General features: G+C 20.4%; 5 protein-coding genes across 5 annotated transcripts; 3 read left to right on the plus strand and 2 right to left on the minus strand.

Moving 5' to 3' along the window:
* Positions 1 to 353: 353 nt before the first annotated feature.
* Positions 354 to 3,885, minus strand: SRAE_X000173000 (No mechanoreceptor potential A; the record flags this gene model as incomplete). The annotated part of the gene is made up of 7 exons (XM_024652274.1): positions 354 to 1,092; positions 1,143 to 1,291; positions 1,350 to 1,478; positions 1,539 to 2,593; positions 2,641 to 2,982; positions 3,029 to 3,494; positions 3,562 to 3,885. The coding sequence occupies 7 exons, from the start codon at positions 3,883 to 3,885 to the stop codon at positions 354 to 356; spliced, it is 3,204 nt and encodes a 1,067-aa protein (XP_024499199.1).
* Positions 3,886 to 6,157: 2,272 nt separating this feature from the next.
* Positions 6,158 to 8,910, plus strand: SRAE_X000173100 (Sterol-sensing domain and Patched family-containing protein; the record flags this gene model as incomplete). The annotated part of the gene is made up of 4 exons (XM_024652285.1): positions 6,158 to 7,646; positions 7,694 to 8,340; positions 8,385 to 8,693; positions 8,740 to 8,910. 4 exons carry the CDS (start codon positions 6,158 to 6,160, stop codon positions 8,908 to 8,910), a joined length of 2,616 nt encoding a protein of 871 aa, XP_024499200.1.
* A 1,099-nt stretch (positions 8,911 to 10,009) lies between these two features.
* SRAE_X000173200 (Raf homolog serine/threonine-protein kinase phl) lies at positions 10,010 to 14,567 on the plus strand (the record flags this gene model as incomplete). The annotated part of the gene is made up of 6 exons (XM_024652296.1): positions 10,010 to 10,105; positions 11,840 to 11,859; positions 11,931 to 12,679; positions 12,794 to 13,156; positions 13,285 to 14,308; positions 14,534 to 14,567. 6 exons carry the CDS (start codon positions 10,010 to 10,012, stop codon positions 14,565 to 14,567), a joined length of 2,286 nt encoding a protein of 761 aa, XP_024499201.1.
* Positions 14,568 to 15,243: 676 nt separating this feature from the next.
* On the minus strand, positions 15,244 to 15,474 carry SRAE_X000173250 (Hypothetical protein; the record flags this gene model as incomplete). Its single annotated transcript, XM_024652307.1, has 1 exon — positions 15,244 to 15,474. The coding sequence occupies one exon, from the start codon at positions 15,472 to 15,474 to the stop codon at positions 15,244 to 15,246; it is 231 nt and encodes a 76-aa protein (XP_024499202.1).
* A 1,732-nt stretch (positions 15,475 to 17,206) lies between these two features.
* SRAE_X000173300 (No extended memory) lies at positions 17,207 to 19,910 on the plus strand (the record flags this gene model as incomplete). The annotated part of the gene is made up of 6 exons (XM_024652318.1): positions 17,207 to 17,284; positions 17,719 to 17,791; positions 17,854 to 18,166; positions 18,231 to 19,484; positions 19,531 to 19,668; positions 19,721 to 19,910. 6 exons carry the CDS (start codon positions 17,207 to 17,209, stop codon positions 19,908 to 19,910), a joined length of 2,046 nt encoding a protein of 681 aa, XP_024499203.1.
* Between the last annotated feature and the right edge of the window lie 194 nt (positions 19,911 to 20,104).

Here is a 20,104-nt window from a genome sequence, read left to right on the forward strand (position 1 = left end):
TTGGATTAAAAATTTTATTTGATCAAATCAACTAATTATAAAACTTTTTTAAAAATACATTAAAAAAATTTTTTTTTTAGTATAAATTTATTAATCAAATAAGATGAAATAAGAATATAATGAATAAATAAATATTACATAATTTGAAAAATTGTTGAAAATACCTTGACCTTTCCAATTATTAAAGAACTATATATTTAGAAACTGTTCCCAATAATGTTAAAAGTCATAAAAATTTTTTTTTAAATAACATATAACTATTTTAATAATTTAAAAAAAAATATATAAAAAATTAAAATTTTTAATAATTAATATATTTATATCAAAGTATTTGATTTTTCCGCAAGATACATTTAGTTTGTATTTGATGCTACAACACCATATTTTTTGCGCTCAACTTTTTTACTGTATGAAATTATAATTATAAGAGTTATAATTATAATTAAAAAAATTGTAATTGAAATTCCAAAAATATGAATATCAATACATTGATTATCATAAAAAAAATCATACAAAGATGATGTTGATGATGTATCATTTATTGTAATAGGTAAGTCATCATATTGCTTATGTAATTGGTAATTAAATAAATTTGAAAATTCTTCATCAACCAAAACATGAATTTTTTTTCTAACAATTTTTAATTTATTTAAATCACTAGTACTTTTTTTAGAAACATTTTCATATATAGTATTATTTAAGTTTCCATTACATAATAAATTTTTTTGACAGTTATTATGACAAATTAAGATATTACATGATATATCGATGTAATTATTTCCATCAATTTTAAAAGTAATTAATTCTGCTTCAAGTCCATATTTTCCTATACTAATATTTGAAATTATTTGTGGTATCAATGAACATCCATTTGATATTAAAGGAATTGATCTTAATTTACCATCTGTTTCTCCAATTTTTGAAGCATTACAAGATATAATATTTAAATTGTTTGTTTCAAAATCTAATAAAAATGCAATTTTTAATTTCTCTCCAACAAATGCATGATCAATTGATTTATCACCTCTCATAATTTTAAAATTAATATTATCTTTGATATTTTTTTCATCACCAATTATTAAATCATTTTGACTTAAGAAAAATATTATTATATATTATAAAATAATTTATCAAAAACTAACCCTATAACTGAGCCATTAAATACTTTTTCTTCCGTTTCATTATCATTATAATCACATTTTATTTCATATATTAAATCATCTTTTGTAGTTAAGTCATAAGGAATAACTAAATCATTTGACATGACAAGTATTGCGGTCAATTGTCTATTCTTAAAATGAAAAAATTTATATTTTTTATAAATTTAAAATTTGTCATATGTAACTTACAATTTCAATACTATTACAAGAATTATTAAAACGTGGCCTTGGAATAAATATAGAAAAAACGTTTGAATAATTTACAATAGTTTTACAATATGAAAATTTTTCTATAGCATAAACTGCCCCAGTATAATTCTATATGAATAAAAAAAGATTATTATTTAAAAAAAAGAAATAAAATAAGAAATTATTTACCTTTAATAATACATTAAATGTTACATTTGCTCCTGTTGGATGGCATTTAACATGTACTTTTAAATTATTTGATAAAATTTTTGTAAATAAATTATTTTTTTTTGGAAATTGAAGAATTTTTGTATTTTCATTAATATCTGAAAATAATTTTTTTGTTTTTAAGATTGTATCTAAATTTTTATTGATATCATTGTCAAATTTTATTGAAGTAGACATTAATGTTGTTGTTTTTATATTTGTTGTAGTAATAAATGGAGTTAATAATGTTGTTGTTTTAGGATTACTAGTTACTTTAATAGTTGTATTTTCAAATCTAATAAGATGTTTCGGAGTAACTTTATTTTTTTCATCATCAACAATTAAAAAGTCATTATCATTATTTTTATTAAATATTTTTGGTGTCCGATCAATTACTTTACCAAATGTTTTATCATCTATATTATTTTGTAAACAATTATTACCCTCCATTAAACTCCAAATATCATATCTATCATTATCTTGAATAATTAATTCTATATTATCTGGTAAATAATTTGATAAAAAGCAATGCCTATCTTCAACACTATAAGCAAATATATTACAATTAATAGTTGAATTTTTACAAAGTATGCTACAATAAGTAGCATTAACAATATCTTTTTGATGAATAATTCTAAACTCTTGTCTTAATATTTTTCCTTTTTCAACTAGTTTTAACAAAGGATTGAATGAACAATTTTTTATTGTAGTATCATCATTCTTTTCTAAATTATCTTTAAATGAATTGTCATTATTACTATTAAAAGATGATTCAAAATTATTCAATGTATCAGTTGGGGTTGGAAATAATTCAATTGTTAATTCAGTTGTTGATGTAAATTCTTTTTCTATGTTTTCAGTAATATTTTTATTATCACAACTTATAATATATAAATCAAAATCTTCCATTTTTTTAAAATTTGTTGGATTTATTAATTCACCATAAAATACACATTTTTTAGATGATTTTTTAAATGTAATAAGATAACATCTTTCATCATTTAGACATTCTTGAAGACATTGTTTAACATTAACATCTAAAAATAAAGTATAATTTAAAATAAATTTAAAAAAAAAAACTGACCAATTTTAAAATATAATAAATTTGTTTCATCATTAACACTTGTTTTTGGAATTACCTCATAAATAAATTGTTTATTGCAATTTCTGTTAAGTGGAATATTAAAACAAACTGGTTTATATATATCAATATATTGGCTGGGCATTGTCTTTAACATGCTAAAATCATACATGCTACATTCATTTTTGTTTCTTGAAAATTGTATATTTCTACAATTAATTATATCACTATGTATACATTTTTCCATACATTCATTCAATGAAATAGTAGAAGTTACAATTTTTGGAGATTGAATTCTTGTTGTTGGATAAAAAATAAATGATTGACTATTTAATAAACATTTACCTAAAAAAAAATTATTATATAAATTTTCTTAAAAATTAAAAAATACTTTTTGAGCATTCATTTCGATAAAAATTAAAATTAGCATCTCTTTCAATATCTTCATTTTCTTCAAAATCATTTAATGCTATCAATTGACAAGTATCATTTTTTATATAATTTATTCCATAACAGTCATCATTAGAATTGCATAACTCCAAACATCTTTCAATTATTAATTTTACCTCTTTTATTATATTACCATTTTTTATTTTATGATTAGGAATTCCATCAAATAAAATAAGTTTATTTTTACAATCATTTTTTATATTTAAACAAATTTTTTGATACCAATGATTCATATTATCATCTTCAACACTTTTTTCCAAATCACCAATTTGAAATTTATCAATTAATTGACATATATTAACACCCTTTTCATTTTTAAAATAATTTAAACCAGCACATGTTTTTTCTTCATAACTAAAAGGTATTAAACCTTTTTTACAATAATCACTGCATGATAATAAATCAATCTTAAACATATATTAATTAATATAACAAAAAAAAAATTATAGTTATAATTAGAATTAAATTACTTACATTACCATTAAAAAATGTTTTTCTTCTAGACATCAAATTAGAATAACGTACTAGTGTTGTAGTTAAATTTAATTCTTCACAAACAATAGTACTACTATTAATATTAATTAAATTTGTAGTTGATAATTTTTTTGACTGTACATTAATACTTTCATGTTGATCAAAATCATTTTTCTCTTCAAAATTTGAAAATAAAGCATCCATTGTAGCAGTGTTAACATTAAACAAACTACCTGAATCTTCCTCATCTTCAATTTGAGAAAAAATAACATTGACATTTAATAGATAAACAATTATTATTAGCCAAGTTATTTTACCTGACATTTTATTAAAAATTAAAATATTAAATAGTAGATTTGATAAATTTTTTAAAAAAGTTTAAATTGTATTTCAAATTTCACTCTGTTAATAAATTCAGTTCAAGTGTTTATTCTATCTAAAATAATCTTAATAAAATTTCATCCTCAACACTTATTCAGTTAAATAGTTGAAATAAAACAATTGTTTCTATTTAATAAATCTTTTATGATTCCTAAAATTGCACTTCAATATATACCTTTCCTTACGGCAATTTAACTTCATGCATCAAATCACTAAGATTCACTTTTATTATCTCTTAAAAATATCTTGTTTCAAAAGATTTTATAAAATTATAATTTTTAATAACTTAATGTACAAATGACCAATAAATATAACTTTATAATTGACATTTTTTTTAATAACGTTTCCAGCCATAATCATATTAAATAATATTTAAGAAATTAATCAACTAGTTTATTAAAAAGATGTAACTACTAACAAACAGCATAAACATTTATTAGATTGGCAATAAACATTTATCAAAATAAAAATAATATTAACAGGTATAATAGATATTAAAAATAAATTATTCTTTTTCTAAATTTGACATTAACAAAGGAATAATCTTATCATTTATTAAAGTATCTTTAAATCTTAATTGTTTTATTATAAAACACAATTTACAAAAATAAAATTTATTATTTATTTTTAAAAACAATTTCAATAAGATTATTTATATAAACTTGTCATTAAATTATTTTTATGCCAAATTTATTATATTTTTTTAAAAGACTATATATAATGTAATTTAAAAAAAAATCTAACATTTTTTCTTAAAAACTTTTTTTTAATACTTTTTTATTAACAACATTAATTATATTATAAAATATACTTTTAATACATATATTTTAATTATAATTACATAAAAAAAGGTATGCAAATTTTTTAATTTAATTACTCAAAACCTTCATCTTTATTGTCATAATAAATGATTTTTGATAAAAAAAAAATTATATAAATAAATTAATTTATAATTCATTCTTTAATTAAAATTAGAAAAATAATATTTCTAAATAAAAGTTAATATATGAAAAAGTATTTTAAAAGTACAATATATATGTATATATATATTTAAAGAGTACAATATATTTTAACTACAAAATATATATTTTTATATCTATCTTATTGTTTTTTTTTTAACCTGATTTTTTTTCTTTAATTGTTACTTTATATTAACGTGTATAATAAGATAAATGTTTATAAAATAGGAAAAAAACTTTTTAAAATAACTCTATTATTAAAAAATATCATATTTTTTTGATATTTTTATCAAATGTATGTATATTTAAAAATGTTTTTATTTAATTTATCAAATTTATTTTATTTCTAATCACATTATTATATACATTTACTTTTTTTTTAAAGTACAATTATATACTTATCTATATATTTTTTTTTGTATATCTTTAAATATTTTTCCTTTATACGTCATTACCTGATCATTTTATTCAAGAATATGTCTAAATTTTTTAATTAACAATTATTATGATTGTTTAATTGAATTATAAAAAATATTTTAAATCGAGTTTATTTATATTATATTACTTATAAAAAAAAACAATAAACTAAGTTAATATAAAAATAAAGTTTTTATTTTTTTAATTTTATTTTAAAATATATAATAATATATAAGAAATATTTGTATTATTAAAAAGATTAATGAGATAAATAAATAATATAATCATAGTAAGAAATAAAAAGGTTAGTAATCCTGTTTTATTGTGATTAGCATAATACTATATATGTATATATTTGACTCATATTGTATATATAAATATTCTATATAAACAAAATAAAAGAATACAGGATAAATAAGATTATTTTTTACATATCAATATATATCCATATATTATTAAATATAAGGGCAAGGTTTATAATAAATTTCTTTCCAATCACACTTGGAAATTTTTATCTATTATTATTAAAAATATTTATTTATTAATATTTTATATTACATAATATAGAAGGTAACTTAAAATTTAATAATTTTTATTATATATGTATATATTTTTATTTGTTACTAATCATAAATTTTATTCAATTATTTATTTTATTGTAATTATAATATTATATTGTAATTTTATAATATTTAATATATAATTATATAAATTTTTTTTTGTTTAGATTATTGAAAAATAAAATTAATAAGATGTTACATCCAACACATTATATAGAACGATTTTTTTTTAAATTTGGTTTTATACTTGGTAAACATCCAAAAATTATAATATTAATAATGATTTTTTTTACAATTGTCGCAAGTTTGGGTAATTTAAAATTTGAAGAAATGAATAATGTTAGAAGTGATTATGTACCACAATCTTCAAGATCAAGACTTGAATATGATGTTGCTAAAGAATTTTTAAAACAAAATGGTTCTATGGATCCATGTTATGTTTTAATAACAGCTAAAGATGGTGGTTCATTAATGAGAAATGTTTTTAGAGAATCATTATTTAATTTAACTAAAAAGATACAAGATAATATTACTGTATATTTTAATGATAAAGAATATTCATATCATGATTTATGTCATCCATACTGTGAATTAAATACAGCTTTTATGGCTTTTTTAAAAATTTTTGATGAAAATAATCCTGATACATATACTTATCCATCTATTCATATGTTTGGTACAAAATTTTTTATTGGTAATAATGTTTATGGTATTAAATTAAAAAATAATACAAATCAATTAGAAAGTTTTGATACAGCAATGTTTTTATTATTTATTGTAGCACCAAATAATAATACAAATATTCTTATTGAATGGGAAAAACAAATATTAAAACTTTTTAATGATGAAAATTTTACAAGATATCTTAAAATTGGTATGACTGGTGATTTACTTGTTTCAAGTGAAATAAGAAGAATGGGATTAGAAACAGCACCAATACTTATTGGATCTGTTGTAGCAATGATTATTTTTGTTACAATATTTTCATTTAGATATTATAAAATTGAAAATAAACCATGGGAATCATTAATTGGATGTTTAATTCCAATCATTGCATCAATATCATCAATTGGATTATTATCAGCATTTAACATTAAATTTCAATCAATTGTTGTTGCATCATTATTTTTAGTACTTTCTGTTGGTGTTGATGATATATTTATAATAACAAGAGCATGGGATAGAGCAAAAGCAACTAAAGATATTTCATCAAGAATGGCTTTAACAATTGAAGATGCCGGTCCATCAATTACAATAAGTGCATTAACAAATATAATGTCATTTGCCATTGGTGCTTTAACTGATACTCCTGCTATAAAAACATTTTGTATATACTCAGCTGTGGCAATTTTTATATGTTATTTATATCAATTAATTCTTTATTCATCAATTTTAGCACTTAGTGGTATAAGAATACAAAAAATGTATAGTCCTTTCTTATTATGTTTAAAAATCGATCCATTAAAAACATCACATACAATAAAATATTTCTCAGATATTCATGACAAAATTGTTAATAGATGGGGTGTATTAGTAACAAAATGGTATACAAGAATAATAATAGGATTTACAATTATTATATATTTTTATATATCAACTATTGGTATATTAAAATTAGAAACAAATAATTCAATTGATAAAATGGCATTACCAGATTCATATATAAAACAATTTCAAAAACAATTTGAAAAAGCTGCAAGTTCAATGCAACCAATATCTATATTTGTTAAAAATCCAGGTGATTTACGTAATTCTACAAATATGCAAAGTAAGTAATAACAATTTATATTTATATATATATATCTGCTTTTTAAGGAATAAAAAGTCTTGTTAAAGAATTTGAAAATGCAAAATATAGTTATGGTGAAGAATCAACATTTTTTTGGCTTACACCATATGAAGAATTTTTATCATTTTATTCAGATAGTGAAGAATTTACCTATACAGAATTACCAGCATTTTTTAAAAGTGGAACATATTTTTATATGAAAACATTTGTTCATTATAATGAAAGTGCATGTTTAGATAATAGCCCAGATTGTATTACTGCATTTTTCTTTATTACAAATTTTCATAAAGTTATTAAATATCATGAATTAGTTCCAGCTGTTCTTGATTGGAGAAGAATTGCAGATAAATATAAAGATTTAGATGTTTATCCATATAGTGATCATACACCATTTGTTGATCAAACACTTTCAATTAATAATAATATATTTGGTAGTATTGCTGCAGCATTAATATGTACAGCTATAATTTGTATTATATTTATTCCTCATATTCCTAGTGTTATTTCTGCTGTATTTTCTGTTTTTAGTTGTAGTTATGGTATATTTGGTTTTTTATCATTGTGGAGTGTAGATTTAGATCCTCTTAGTATGGCAGCATTATTAATGGCAATTGGATTTTCAGTTGATTTTACATCTCATATAAGTTATCATTATTATAAATCAAATTATGAGGTAAATTTATTTTTTAATTTAATAATTTAATCTTTTTTTTAAAGTATCCAAGACAAAAAATACAAGATGCATTAGGAGTAATTGGTTTACCAATGATACAAGTTGGTATTTCTACAATAATAGCTTTAATTCCATTACTCTTTAAACAGTCATATTTAGCTATGGTATTTTTAAAAACAATTATTGTTGTTGTCGTTCTAGGAATGTGGCATGGTCTTGTAATTTTACCAGCTATTTTAACTTTTGTAACAAAATACAAAAAAACAGAAGGATCAATAAGTAATATATCACATTTATCAGAATCTGAGAGAAGTTCACAAAGAATTAATAATGAAAAAAATACATTTTATAAGGTATATTTAAATATTATTTAAAAAAAATTAATTTATAAATTTATAGGAACAAAATATTTCAAATACTTTTACTAATAAATTTTCAACGAAAACAAATTTTGATGACGAAAATGTAAATAAACACTCTAAAAATAATAACTTTTCAAACAACATAAGTAATTCATCAAATTTTGTGCATAAAATTCAATTAAATGGAAATATTTCAATAAGTAATTAAATTACTAATTTGTTTGAAAAAAGAAATAAAACAAATATCAACAAGAATATTTTGAAATAAAATATATTACAAATTATTATATAATTATAATGATAAAATTCTTTTATTTAACACATTATTATATTTTTTCTAAATTTTTACTATCGATTCTATTTATTAGATAGATCTCTTTTATTAAATGTTTTTTGATTTTATCATAATATATCATACTATTTATTTATTATTTAATATTTTAATAAATAACATTCCAATATTCAATTTAATTATTAGTAATACATTCCTTTAAATAAAAAAAAAATTATTTTAGAAAGAAAAATTTTTAATATCAGAAGTATAAATATATTTCTCCTAATTTTTACTATCAATAAAATATTTTAAATTGTTGGGAATGATAATAAAAAAAAAAAGTTTGAATAAAATAAATATTATAGATTCAACTAAAAATCATTTTTGATAAGCATTTAATTGATGTGGAGTGAAACATACATAAGATGAATTTATATATATATATATTTAACTTGTCACTATGTATATCATCAATGCAAACCTTCAACAACATTAAACTATTACATTACAAAGGTGCAGAGAAATTATAGACACCCTAAAGCAAACAAATATCACATAAGAATAAAAAAAGATTGGAAAAGAAACGTTATCGTTATTGTTAAAAGATTGACGAGAAAATAGATAATTTATTGCTAAAATATAATACCGATCCATTATTGAGTACTCATGTAATATTAAAAAAAGGTTTACATTATTATCATCATCAATTTTATTTTCCAATATCCTTGTTTAGATAATTGGCGTACGTCTCAATCGATACATAAGTCTGTTTTTCACTACTTGCATTTTGTAATTGTCATTTTTCTCTTCATATGTTCATTAGATTTTGCGGCGTTATTCCCGACGTAAAAGTTTTTTTATAATTTACATACCATTATCATCCCTAACAAATGGTTTTATTATCAAATCTATCAGATCAATTACTTGATATATGTCGTTGATGATTTTCTACATTTATTTTTCTTTTATTAATCATCATATCAATGTAACCAACACTAACCTGTTAAAATTATCATAAATGATGTAGGTGGTGATGACAGTACCGGCATATTTATTTACAATTCATTATGATGGAACTATTTCTATACATATTAAATTACCAGATAACTTTTCTATCAATTTTTTTTTTGTAAGTATACATATTTAATTAAATTACACTATTATTATTTTTTTTATTATTAAAAATAATTATAATCATTTATAAATATAATATGTTAGTAATAATAAATAATTTTTATAACTTTCAAATTTTAAGTATCAATAGGACTTTGGAAAATCTCCTTTTAAAATTAAAATTTTTATTTTACTTTTTTAAACATATGTATATATTATATATATCTAATTTTTCTCATTTTCATCATTATTATATTTTCCAATGAAATTTTTTCGTTTTAAAATATAAATGTATTGTTTGTTATTATATTTGATATTATTTTTTCTTATAAATAAAATTTTTTTTTTCTTTTATAGGAAAATATGTAATTTCTAATTACTTTTCAATTTTTTCTTTATTCTAAGAGGTGTAACTGTTTGTATAACTTTCAAAGAGTACATTATATTCTTATTTAAATTTTGTTGAGTAAAAATAATTAGTTTATTTATATTACACATCTATCTCATATTTTTTTATATTAAATTTTAAGATTTTTTTTTAAATAAATGACGTGTTTCATTATCACCATAATATTTTATATATGTACTCATATGAATTGTGCGCCAGTTACGCCTTTGATTTCAACATTTTTTATTTTATTTGTCAAAGAAATATCTTCAATATTTGAATTAACAATTGGAAATGGGATGGTAAAAATGATTTGATTTGGTCAAATTCAATAGTAATTATTCGCTTATTAGTATTTTTTAGTAATATTATTTCTATAAACAATGTACTTTGTTTAAAATAAAAGTTTTTTGTATAATAATTATAATTGGTACTTAAATTTGTCCTTCTCCTAAGTCAATGTCCCAAAAATTTCAACATATAAAACAAAAAGATTTATAGGTTTCTTTTTATATTCACTATTTTTTTATATTTTTATTCTATTGGTTATATTTGTCCTTTAAAAGTACATTCAAATTTGAAGCTTAAAATATAAGTAAATAAAAAAATATCATAATTGGCAAAAACTAACAAAAATACATATAGGTTTAGTTAAATCTTGATTTTCATATATTCAATTATTTTATTATATTTGGGTTAAACAAAACTTTTTGACATTGTCAAACGTTATCAGAGACATTTTTAAAAGGGACTATTTCATGTACTCTCATCAGATCTTAAAATAAAAATAATTGCAAGTATACTTATTTGACATTTTATATAAAACTCGTGTAAGATGTACTTTTGTATATAAAATGTATGTATTACATAAAATATAGCGCCAATTAAATGATTTAATACATCCACATTTTGTGTTAAATTTTTCACTTTTATATATATTTTATTATAATCATAATATTTAGTTGATTTATATATATGTATATATATATATACAATTTTTAATAATATTTTTTAACATCTATTCATTGATATTTTAAATTTAAAATTTTATTTTATATAAAATTTAAATTTTACTAAAAAAAATAATCTATAAAAAAATTTTTTTCTTTTAATATATGATACTATAAAACTTTGAACATTTATATATAATTTTCATATAAAAATATTTAATAAAACAATATTTAAAAACAGGTTTTAATTAAAATAATTTTAAAATTTGGTTAAAGAATAATTCAAAATAAAATTTTTTTTTCTTTTTTATATTTACATTACATGTTATATTTATCACGTAACTCTTTTTAAAAAAAATTTATTGCCTACGCATTTTTATATGTAAAATATAATTTTTTTTTTTTATTTTAGTACACCCCGATTAATTTATTGTTGCAAAAAAAAAAAATCATTAAGCTATGACTGAACAGACCATTTTACTACATTTGCCGTTTGGAACTAGGTCACGATTAGCAGCTAGGCATGGAATAACTGTTGGTAAAGCTATAAGCTTGATATTACAAAAAAGGGGTATTCAACCGGAATTATGTACAGTAACAGTAGATAAAAATCCTCAATCTGACCAGATTGATCTTAACCTTGATATATTAGAATTAGCTACTTTACTACCACGCAAAGAATTATGGGTACATTCCGATTTTATTAACTTATCAATGACTATTAGACATAATTTTGAAAGAAAAACGTTTTTTACTGTACCTTATTGTGACCATTGTCATAAATTAATACTATTAAATGGATTTCGTTGTACATTATGTAATTTTCAATTTCATCAAAAATGTTCATACAATGTACCTGAATATTGTGATTTAATTAAACAACTTAAAGAAAATCCTCAATGTTATTCAGAGTTAATGAAGGCATGTGAATCATACGGTGATGATCCTACAGCAAAATTAGCATCTAATATATTAGAATCATTACATACGCCATTACAAAGTAGTCCACCAATTTCATTAGATGAAGTGACATCGCAATCATTAAAAAGACAATCAGCTCTAAGACAACATCAAATTAGATCTAATGGAAATGTAATTAATGAAAAATATGCTATACGATCTCTCCATAATGCTCCAAATACTAGGGAAATTTCTTCTTCTACACCTAATATTAATATTATAGAAGATAATTATAATATAACTGATACACTTCCACTTAAACATTTAGAAGACTTACAAATGCCAAATTCAGGTATGTTTTTATTATTTTATTTATATATATATAAAAAACGAAAAGTTTATTTTAAATGTTAATAACAGTTATATTACAATTAAAAAATTTTTTGTCCATTGTTTATTTTTTCAGCCTCATACTCTAATTTTGGCTTTCCTTATTTATCATCTTCACGTGATTCTAATTCTCCAAATTTAAAACGTAACAATGCTTTAATTAAAAAAAACCCCCATAGGCCTTCTTCAAGGCATCTTAACCCAAATATAAATAACAATTTTGATCCATCACTTGATTTACCTCATTCTGGTCCTAATTGTGGAAGTTTACTTTCAATGCCTACATCTACTTGTTCAAGTCCATGTCAAAAACAAGATATACCAAAACTCCTTCTTGGAAATTTATTAACATATGAACCATTATCAGCACCTCCAACAAAAGATTCAGGTTCATTTTTTTCTGACAAATTTATGCCTTTTGGTTTTGATGTTGTCGGAAGTAAGTACAAAGATATGTCTTGTAACATTATTCCTCTTGTTTGTTAATTGAAAAAAAAAACATAAAAAAATTTATATTAGTAGTTGTTTTATTATTATATTTTTTTTTTATATTTATATATATTATAGATTCAAAATTTTCTTTAACTGCATCAACAACAAATCAAATATTAGCAGGAAATTATGATACAAGAAGAATTACACCTAAAGATTGTTGGGAAATATCACGTGAACGTGTTGAATTTGGTGCTAAAATAGGATCAGGATCATTTGGTACTGTTTATAGGGGTCATTATTGTGGTCCTGTTGCTATTAAAAAAATTAATACAAGAGGTGAACCATCAGAAGCTCAATTAGTTGCTTTTAAAAATGAAGTTGCTGTATTAAAATATATTAGACATGGTAATGTATTACTTTTTATGGGATGGTGTAGAACACCAGAATTATGTATTGTAACACAATGGTGTGAAGGATCTAGTTTATATAAACATTTACATGTAAATGAACCAAAATGGGAATTAGATATTCCAAAAATAATAGATATATCAAAACAAGTATCAAATGGTATGGGTTATTTACATTCAAAAGGTATCATTCATCGTGATTTAAAATCAAACAATATTTTTATAACATCTGATGGCACTGTTAAAATAGGTGATTTTGGTTTAGCAACTGTCAAACAAACATGGACAGATGATAAATTAAAACAACGTCCAACAGGTTCAATATTATGGATGGCACCAGAAATTATACGTATGAAGGTTGAAGATCCATATACTATATATTCAGATGTTTATGCTTTTGGTATTGTTCTTTATGAATTATTAAGTAATAGTCTTCCTTATGAAGGTATTAATAATAGAGATGCAATTTTTTTTATGGTTGGTATGGGTAAATTAAAACCTGATTTAAAAAAATTACGACGTGGGTGTCCTAAGTCGATGAAAGTTTTGGTAAAAAATTGTATACAATATGAAAGAGGTGAAAGACCAAATTTTCAAATAATACTTGGAACATTACAAGATATTAAAAGAAATCTTCCAAAATTGCAAAAATCAATAAGTGCTCCTAATTTAAATAGATTAGAAGAGTCTAATAAAATTGATTTACTTACTGCATCTAAAAATCAACCACCATCGACTCCATTATTTACGTATGTGCCAACGTCATCAATGTAAATATATTAGGTATATATTATTGTTTGTATGATGCTTTTTACAATTAATTGTATATTTATTATATAATATTTGTCCATAAAATAAAATTCTAAGTATTAGAAATATATATATTAAATGAAAGTGCATAATTTTGTTTATATGTGTTGTATTGATATATTTAAATATGTATTATATATATATATATATTTTTTTTTTTATAGGAATGATAATACAGATAAACTAGTTAAATGTTGATTTTGTGGCAAAACGTTTTCTTTTTTTAATAATATATAATGTATTTATTAAAAAAAAATTTTAGTTGATGAAATAATTTTATTGGTTTCAAAAGATATTTTTTTATAAAAAATATTTTTTAGAAAAGAAACAAAAATATTTTATAAGTTAAAATGTTCAAAAAGAAATTTAAATTATTTTAAAAAGAATAGTGCTTTATACACAATCATTACTTGTATTTATAATTTAATTGAAAAATATTGATAATGAATTATAAAAATGGCGGTATACTGTGAATTTATTAATGTATGGACAAAATAAAACAAAAATTTAATTCAATTTTATGAATTTTTATTTAAAAAAGAATATTACTATTATTTTAAATATATATTCTTTATTTTTATTAATTATATTAATTATTATACAATAATAAAAAATTTATTATTTTAAAAAGTTTCTTATAATTTTTAAATATTTTTCTAGCATTAGAATAAACTAAATAGTATTTGAAAATAAAAATATAATAAAAATGTATTTTATAATTTTGAATTATTAAAGTAAAATATTATAAAAAAAAAGTTATATCTTGATAAAATATAAATTTAATATAAAATTTCTTACAGAAATTGTTTAAACAATTTTTTCATATTGTAAGAAAAAAAATTTTTTTTCTTTATTCTTCTTATTCATCTTAATATTAAATCTTTTTTCTTCTCTTAATTTCTTCTATCTTTTTAAATGAATGAGGTCCCAATCTAAAATGATTTCTTTTACCAAAATTATCAAAAACTGTTAATTCATCATCTTTTGCAATACAAAAAAAATTAATACAGGTAAAAGAGATTATAAATATCAGTAATGAAAATATAATAACCAGAATAAGTGGTGCTAAATAATCAATAAAACTTAAATCTTCAACGGATGCCATTTTAGAAAAAAAAAATTTTAAAATCTAAATAAAAATAATTTTCTCCTAACCATAGAATATAATGTTTAATTAAAAAATTTCTTTACTTTATATTTTTGTAACAAATAGATGAAATATTTTTGCAATTGTATATCTTAGAAAAATAATTATTTTTATTTTATGAATATTTTATAATATTACAATAATTTTAGTAATATTTATAAATATGTTTAAACATATATATATATATATATATATATATATTTATATATATAGTTATTATAAATTTTGAATGTATTCATTTTTAAGCTTTTTACAAGTACATCCAGAAGTACATTTTAATATAATTTCTTTATATAGACAGTGAAAAAAGTGAGATATTGCGTTATTAATACATTTTTTATTATTCCATAAAATAATAATTAAAATTTTTATGCTTTTTAATACAATGAATGTTAAAAAATTGTTTTATAATAAATAAAAATTTATGGAAATTATTTATAAGCTGTTTAATATAAGATTGTATAAAATTATACTTATCACAGGATAATAAAACATTTTACCTCATATAAATGTATATGAGCTATATAGAATTTTAAATTGCAAAAGTATTTATCTTTTAATAATAATAAATAATTAAAAAACATCAAATAAAAACTATTTTAAAATTTAAATTTAGCTTAAGATCAAGTGATATTTTTTATTTAAAAATTTTTAAGACATCAACAATTTAAAATTTATAAATAAAAAAAATGTATGGGTAATATTTAAAAATTCTTAACATACCACGCAGATTAAATTTTTTCAAAGATTATCCTTTAAATTAAACAATTAAAAGATTATTTACTAACGGTAATGTTTATATTTCCAAAAAAAAAGTATAACTTATAACGTTGTATTATAAGTCTTAATTTTATTTTTATATTATTTTGTATAATTAATTATTTATACAAAAATTCCAAAAAAAAAAAATTTTTTATTATTAAATGTTATCAATTACTAATTAAAGTTACATAAAATTATTATTTATTTTATAAAAAAAATTTTTTGTTAAAATTTTTAATATGAAAATAAAAGTATTATTATGTAATAAATTTTTAATATTTTAAGAAGTTGCTAATTTGTTAAACTAAACATAAAATATTATAAATTTAATTTTTTCTTTACATTTTATTACTTTTATTCTAATAAAAAAGCTCGCTCAAATTTAGTTATTTTACAGTAATTTTATAAGGTAAATTAATGTCATCGCATAAAAATTTTATTTAAAATAGGTATAATTTACGTAATTAGTTACTTTGTAAAAAAATTTGTACATAAATTTATTAAATAAAAATGCCTAAATTTTATAAAATGTTTTGCTATAAAATCAGGAATTAATAAGTATATTTTAAAAGTCAAAACTTATTAGAATTAATTAATTTTTAACTACATTTATTTATCATATGACATTTTTTACCTTAAAAAATTTAAAAAAAAATGTTTATATTTTATTTTTAAATAAATAATTTTTAAGTTAAGTTAATGATTCTTAAAGTTTACAACATGAATATATGTTTAATTTAATATATAAATTAAAAGAAGTTAATTTATCAAAACACATTAATCTGTTTTTATCTTTTGTTTTACCAATTTTATTATTATAATTTAAAATATTGTTATTCCTTTTTTTTTGTAGTATAAAAAAATTTTATTTCAAATATTGTGAAACTAAAAACATTTTTTACATATAAAACATTTAATAAAATTTCAAATGAAAGATAATTTTGAGTACCAAGAAGATTCATTATCTATATTAAGTGAATCTCCTACAGACACCATAATATCACAGGTAAGTTTTATTTAATATGATAATTAAAAATTTTAAATATTTATCAATAAGCTTAGAATTATTTAACATGTCTAAGGTTATTAACTTTACCCCATTCTATTTATCACATGTGATTTATTTATTTTATAACTTTTCATATAATTTATTTAAAAAATTAATTCTTTTTAACAGCAAAAATTTGAAATTTTTTTTAACTTCCTAGTTAAAGAACTTTGTTGAAACTTAATAGATCAATATTTTTTTGCAATAAAATTGTTATATAATTTCTAAATATAACATTATATATAATTTTAAAGTAATGATAAATGACATGTATCTTTGCTTTACCTTGATCAAAAATTTCTACTACCTGTTATAATATACCAAAAAATTTTTTTATTATATAATAATTTTTTAATTAAAGAAAATTTTTTTACTTAACCCTTTTTTTTTAGATTCTTCAAAGGTCTTTTAGTATGACTTCAATAACAAGTGTCACTGAAGAAAATCGTCATTCTGAACAAACATGTAAGTTTAAAAATATATATAATAATAAATTTAAATATAATTTAATTAAAATTATTATTTAGTAAAAGCAATAGGTGATATACTTAATAGAAAACATTCTGTAGCGCAAATTATGAATGAAACTATGGAAGGACTTAATCATTCATATGAATTTAAGAAGTCATCACAAGAAGATTTAATATTTGAACTTTTTCGTATTCCATCAACAGAAGAAGCATCAATGGGAAGATTAATTTCTGTTTTAAAAAGTTTTGGAATTCGTGATGATGATCCACGTATGAAACAAACAATAGAAAAAATGATGATGTTTGAGCATGAAAGTAGTGATGATTGTGATTCTCGTCATAATCGTCTAAATCGTCAACAATTTAAAATGTAACTTATATATATTAAATTTAATATTAAAAAAATATATATATATATATATTATATATTTTAGATGTATTCAACCTAGTATTGCACTAGTATCACAAGCTTTAAGAAATCAACTTGTAATTCCAAATTGGTCTGAATTTATAAAAAGAATTAAAGATATATTTGATAGTTTAAAAAATGAAAATAGTGGAAAAGTTGCAACATATATACCACAATTAGCTAGGCAGTCACCAAATCGTTGGGGTATGTCAATTTGTACAATTGATGGTCAAAGATACTCTCTTGGTGATAGTAATGCAGCATTTTGTTTTCAATCAGTATCAAAAACATTTAATTATGCAATAGCAGCATCTGATGTTGGTGCAGATGTAGTACATAGTTATGTCGGTCATGAACCATCAGGAAGGTTATTTAATGAAATATGTCTTGATAATCAGGGTAAACCACATAATCCAATGATTAATGCTGGAGCTATTATTGTAACATCATTATTAAAAAGAGAATTATCTATGGCTGATAGATATGATTTTGTATTAGATCAATATAGAAAACTTGCAGGTGGTGGTTATATTGGCTTTAATAATGCAACATTTTTATCTGAACGTGCCACAGCTGATAGAAATTATTCATTATCATATTATATGAAAGAAAATGGTTGTTTTCCAAAAGAAATGACAAATCTTACAGAAACATTAGATTTATATTTTCAATTATGTTCACTTGAAACAAATTGTGATAGTGCAGCTGTAATGGCAGCAACATTAGCTAATGGTGGTGTATGTCCATTAACATATAAAAAATGTGTTGAATCAAGACCATGTCGTGATGTTTTATCATTAATGTATTCATGTGGTATGTATGATTATAGTGGACAATTTAGTTTTCATGTTGGTTTACCTGCTAAATCTGGTGTATCTGGAGCAATGATAGTTGTTATTCCAAATCTTATGGGAATTTGTTTATGGTCACCACCATTAGATAAATTAGGAAACACTGTAAGAGGTGTTAAATTTTGCCAACGTCTCATTGAAACATTTAATTTTCATAATTATGATTCATTACTTCATACTGATGAAAAAAAAATAGATCCAAGAAGAAGAGTTGGTAATAAAGATACTGACCTTGTTGTTTCTCTTTTATATGCTGCAAAAAATGGTGAAATTCAAACAGTACGTCGTCTTTATTTACAAGGTGCTAACCTAAATATGTCTGATTATGATGGCAGAACAGCACTACATTTAGCGGCTTGTGAAGGTCATCCAAATCTTGTTAAATTTTTACTTACTGTTGGAAAAGTTAATCATGCTCCACAAGATAGGTAAAAAAATAACTTTTTTTTATTTTTAATTTTTCTAAAAATTTAGATGGGGAAGAACACCATATGATGAAGCTAAAGCATTTGGAAAAGAAGAATGTGCTAAAATTATATATTCACATAATTTAAAAAAGCGTAAAATAATTGTTCGTGAAGCTACAATTGATTCTACAATTCAAGAAGAAAGGTAACTTTTTTTTTTTTAATTATAGTAGTAATTTTTAACTACAATATTTTAGTAATGATAATAACACTATAGCTATTGCATTAAATGATTGTCCAAGAAACACTGATTCAGATTCTTGTGCTACTAGTGATCAGGAAGAAGATCATACAGGTTTATCTATGTTAAATGATGCTAGTGAAGAATCATCTGATAATGATCAATTAAGACATTCTATGGTTGTTAGGCATTATTCTTTTAATTAAAAAAATATATTATTAATTAAAATAATTTTACTAATTATATATTTTAGAATGATATAAATATCAATATTAATATGAAAACTCACAATACTCAAATTATACCTAAATATAATGATAGTAAAATAAACCTTTTATATTTTTTAAAATAATTTAGTTATTCATTTGTTTTTTAAAAATTTTCTCATAAATAATTGTCA

Source organism: Strongyloides ratti, scaffold srae_chrx_scaffold0000002, assembly GCF_001040885.1.
Source record: "Strongyloides ratti genome assembly S_ratti_ED321, scaffold srae_chrx_scaffold0000002".
In the NCBI taxonomy this organism is placed as follows: domain Eukaryota; kingdom Metazoa; phylum Nematoda; class Chromadorea; order Rhabditida; family Strongyloididae; genus Strongyloides; species Strongyloides ratti.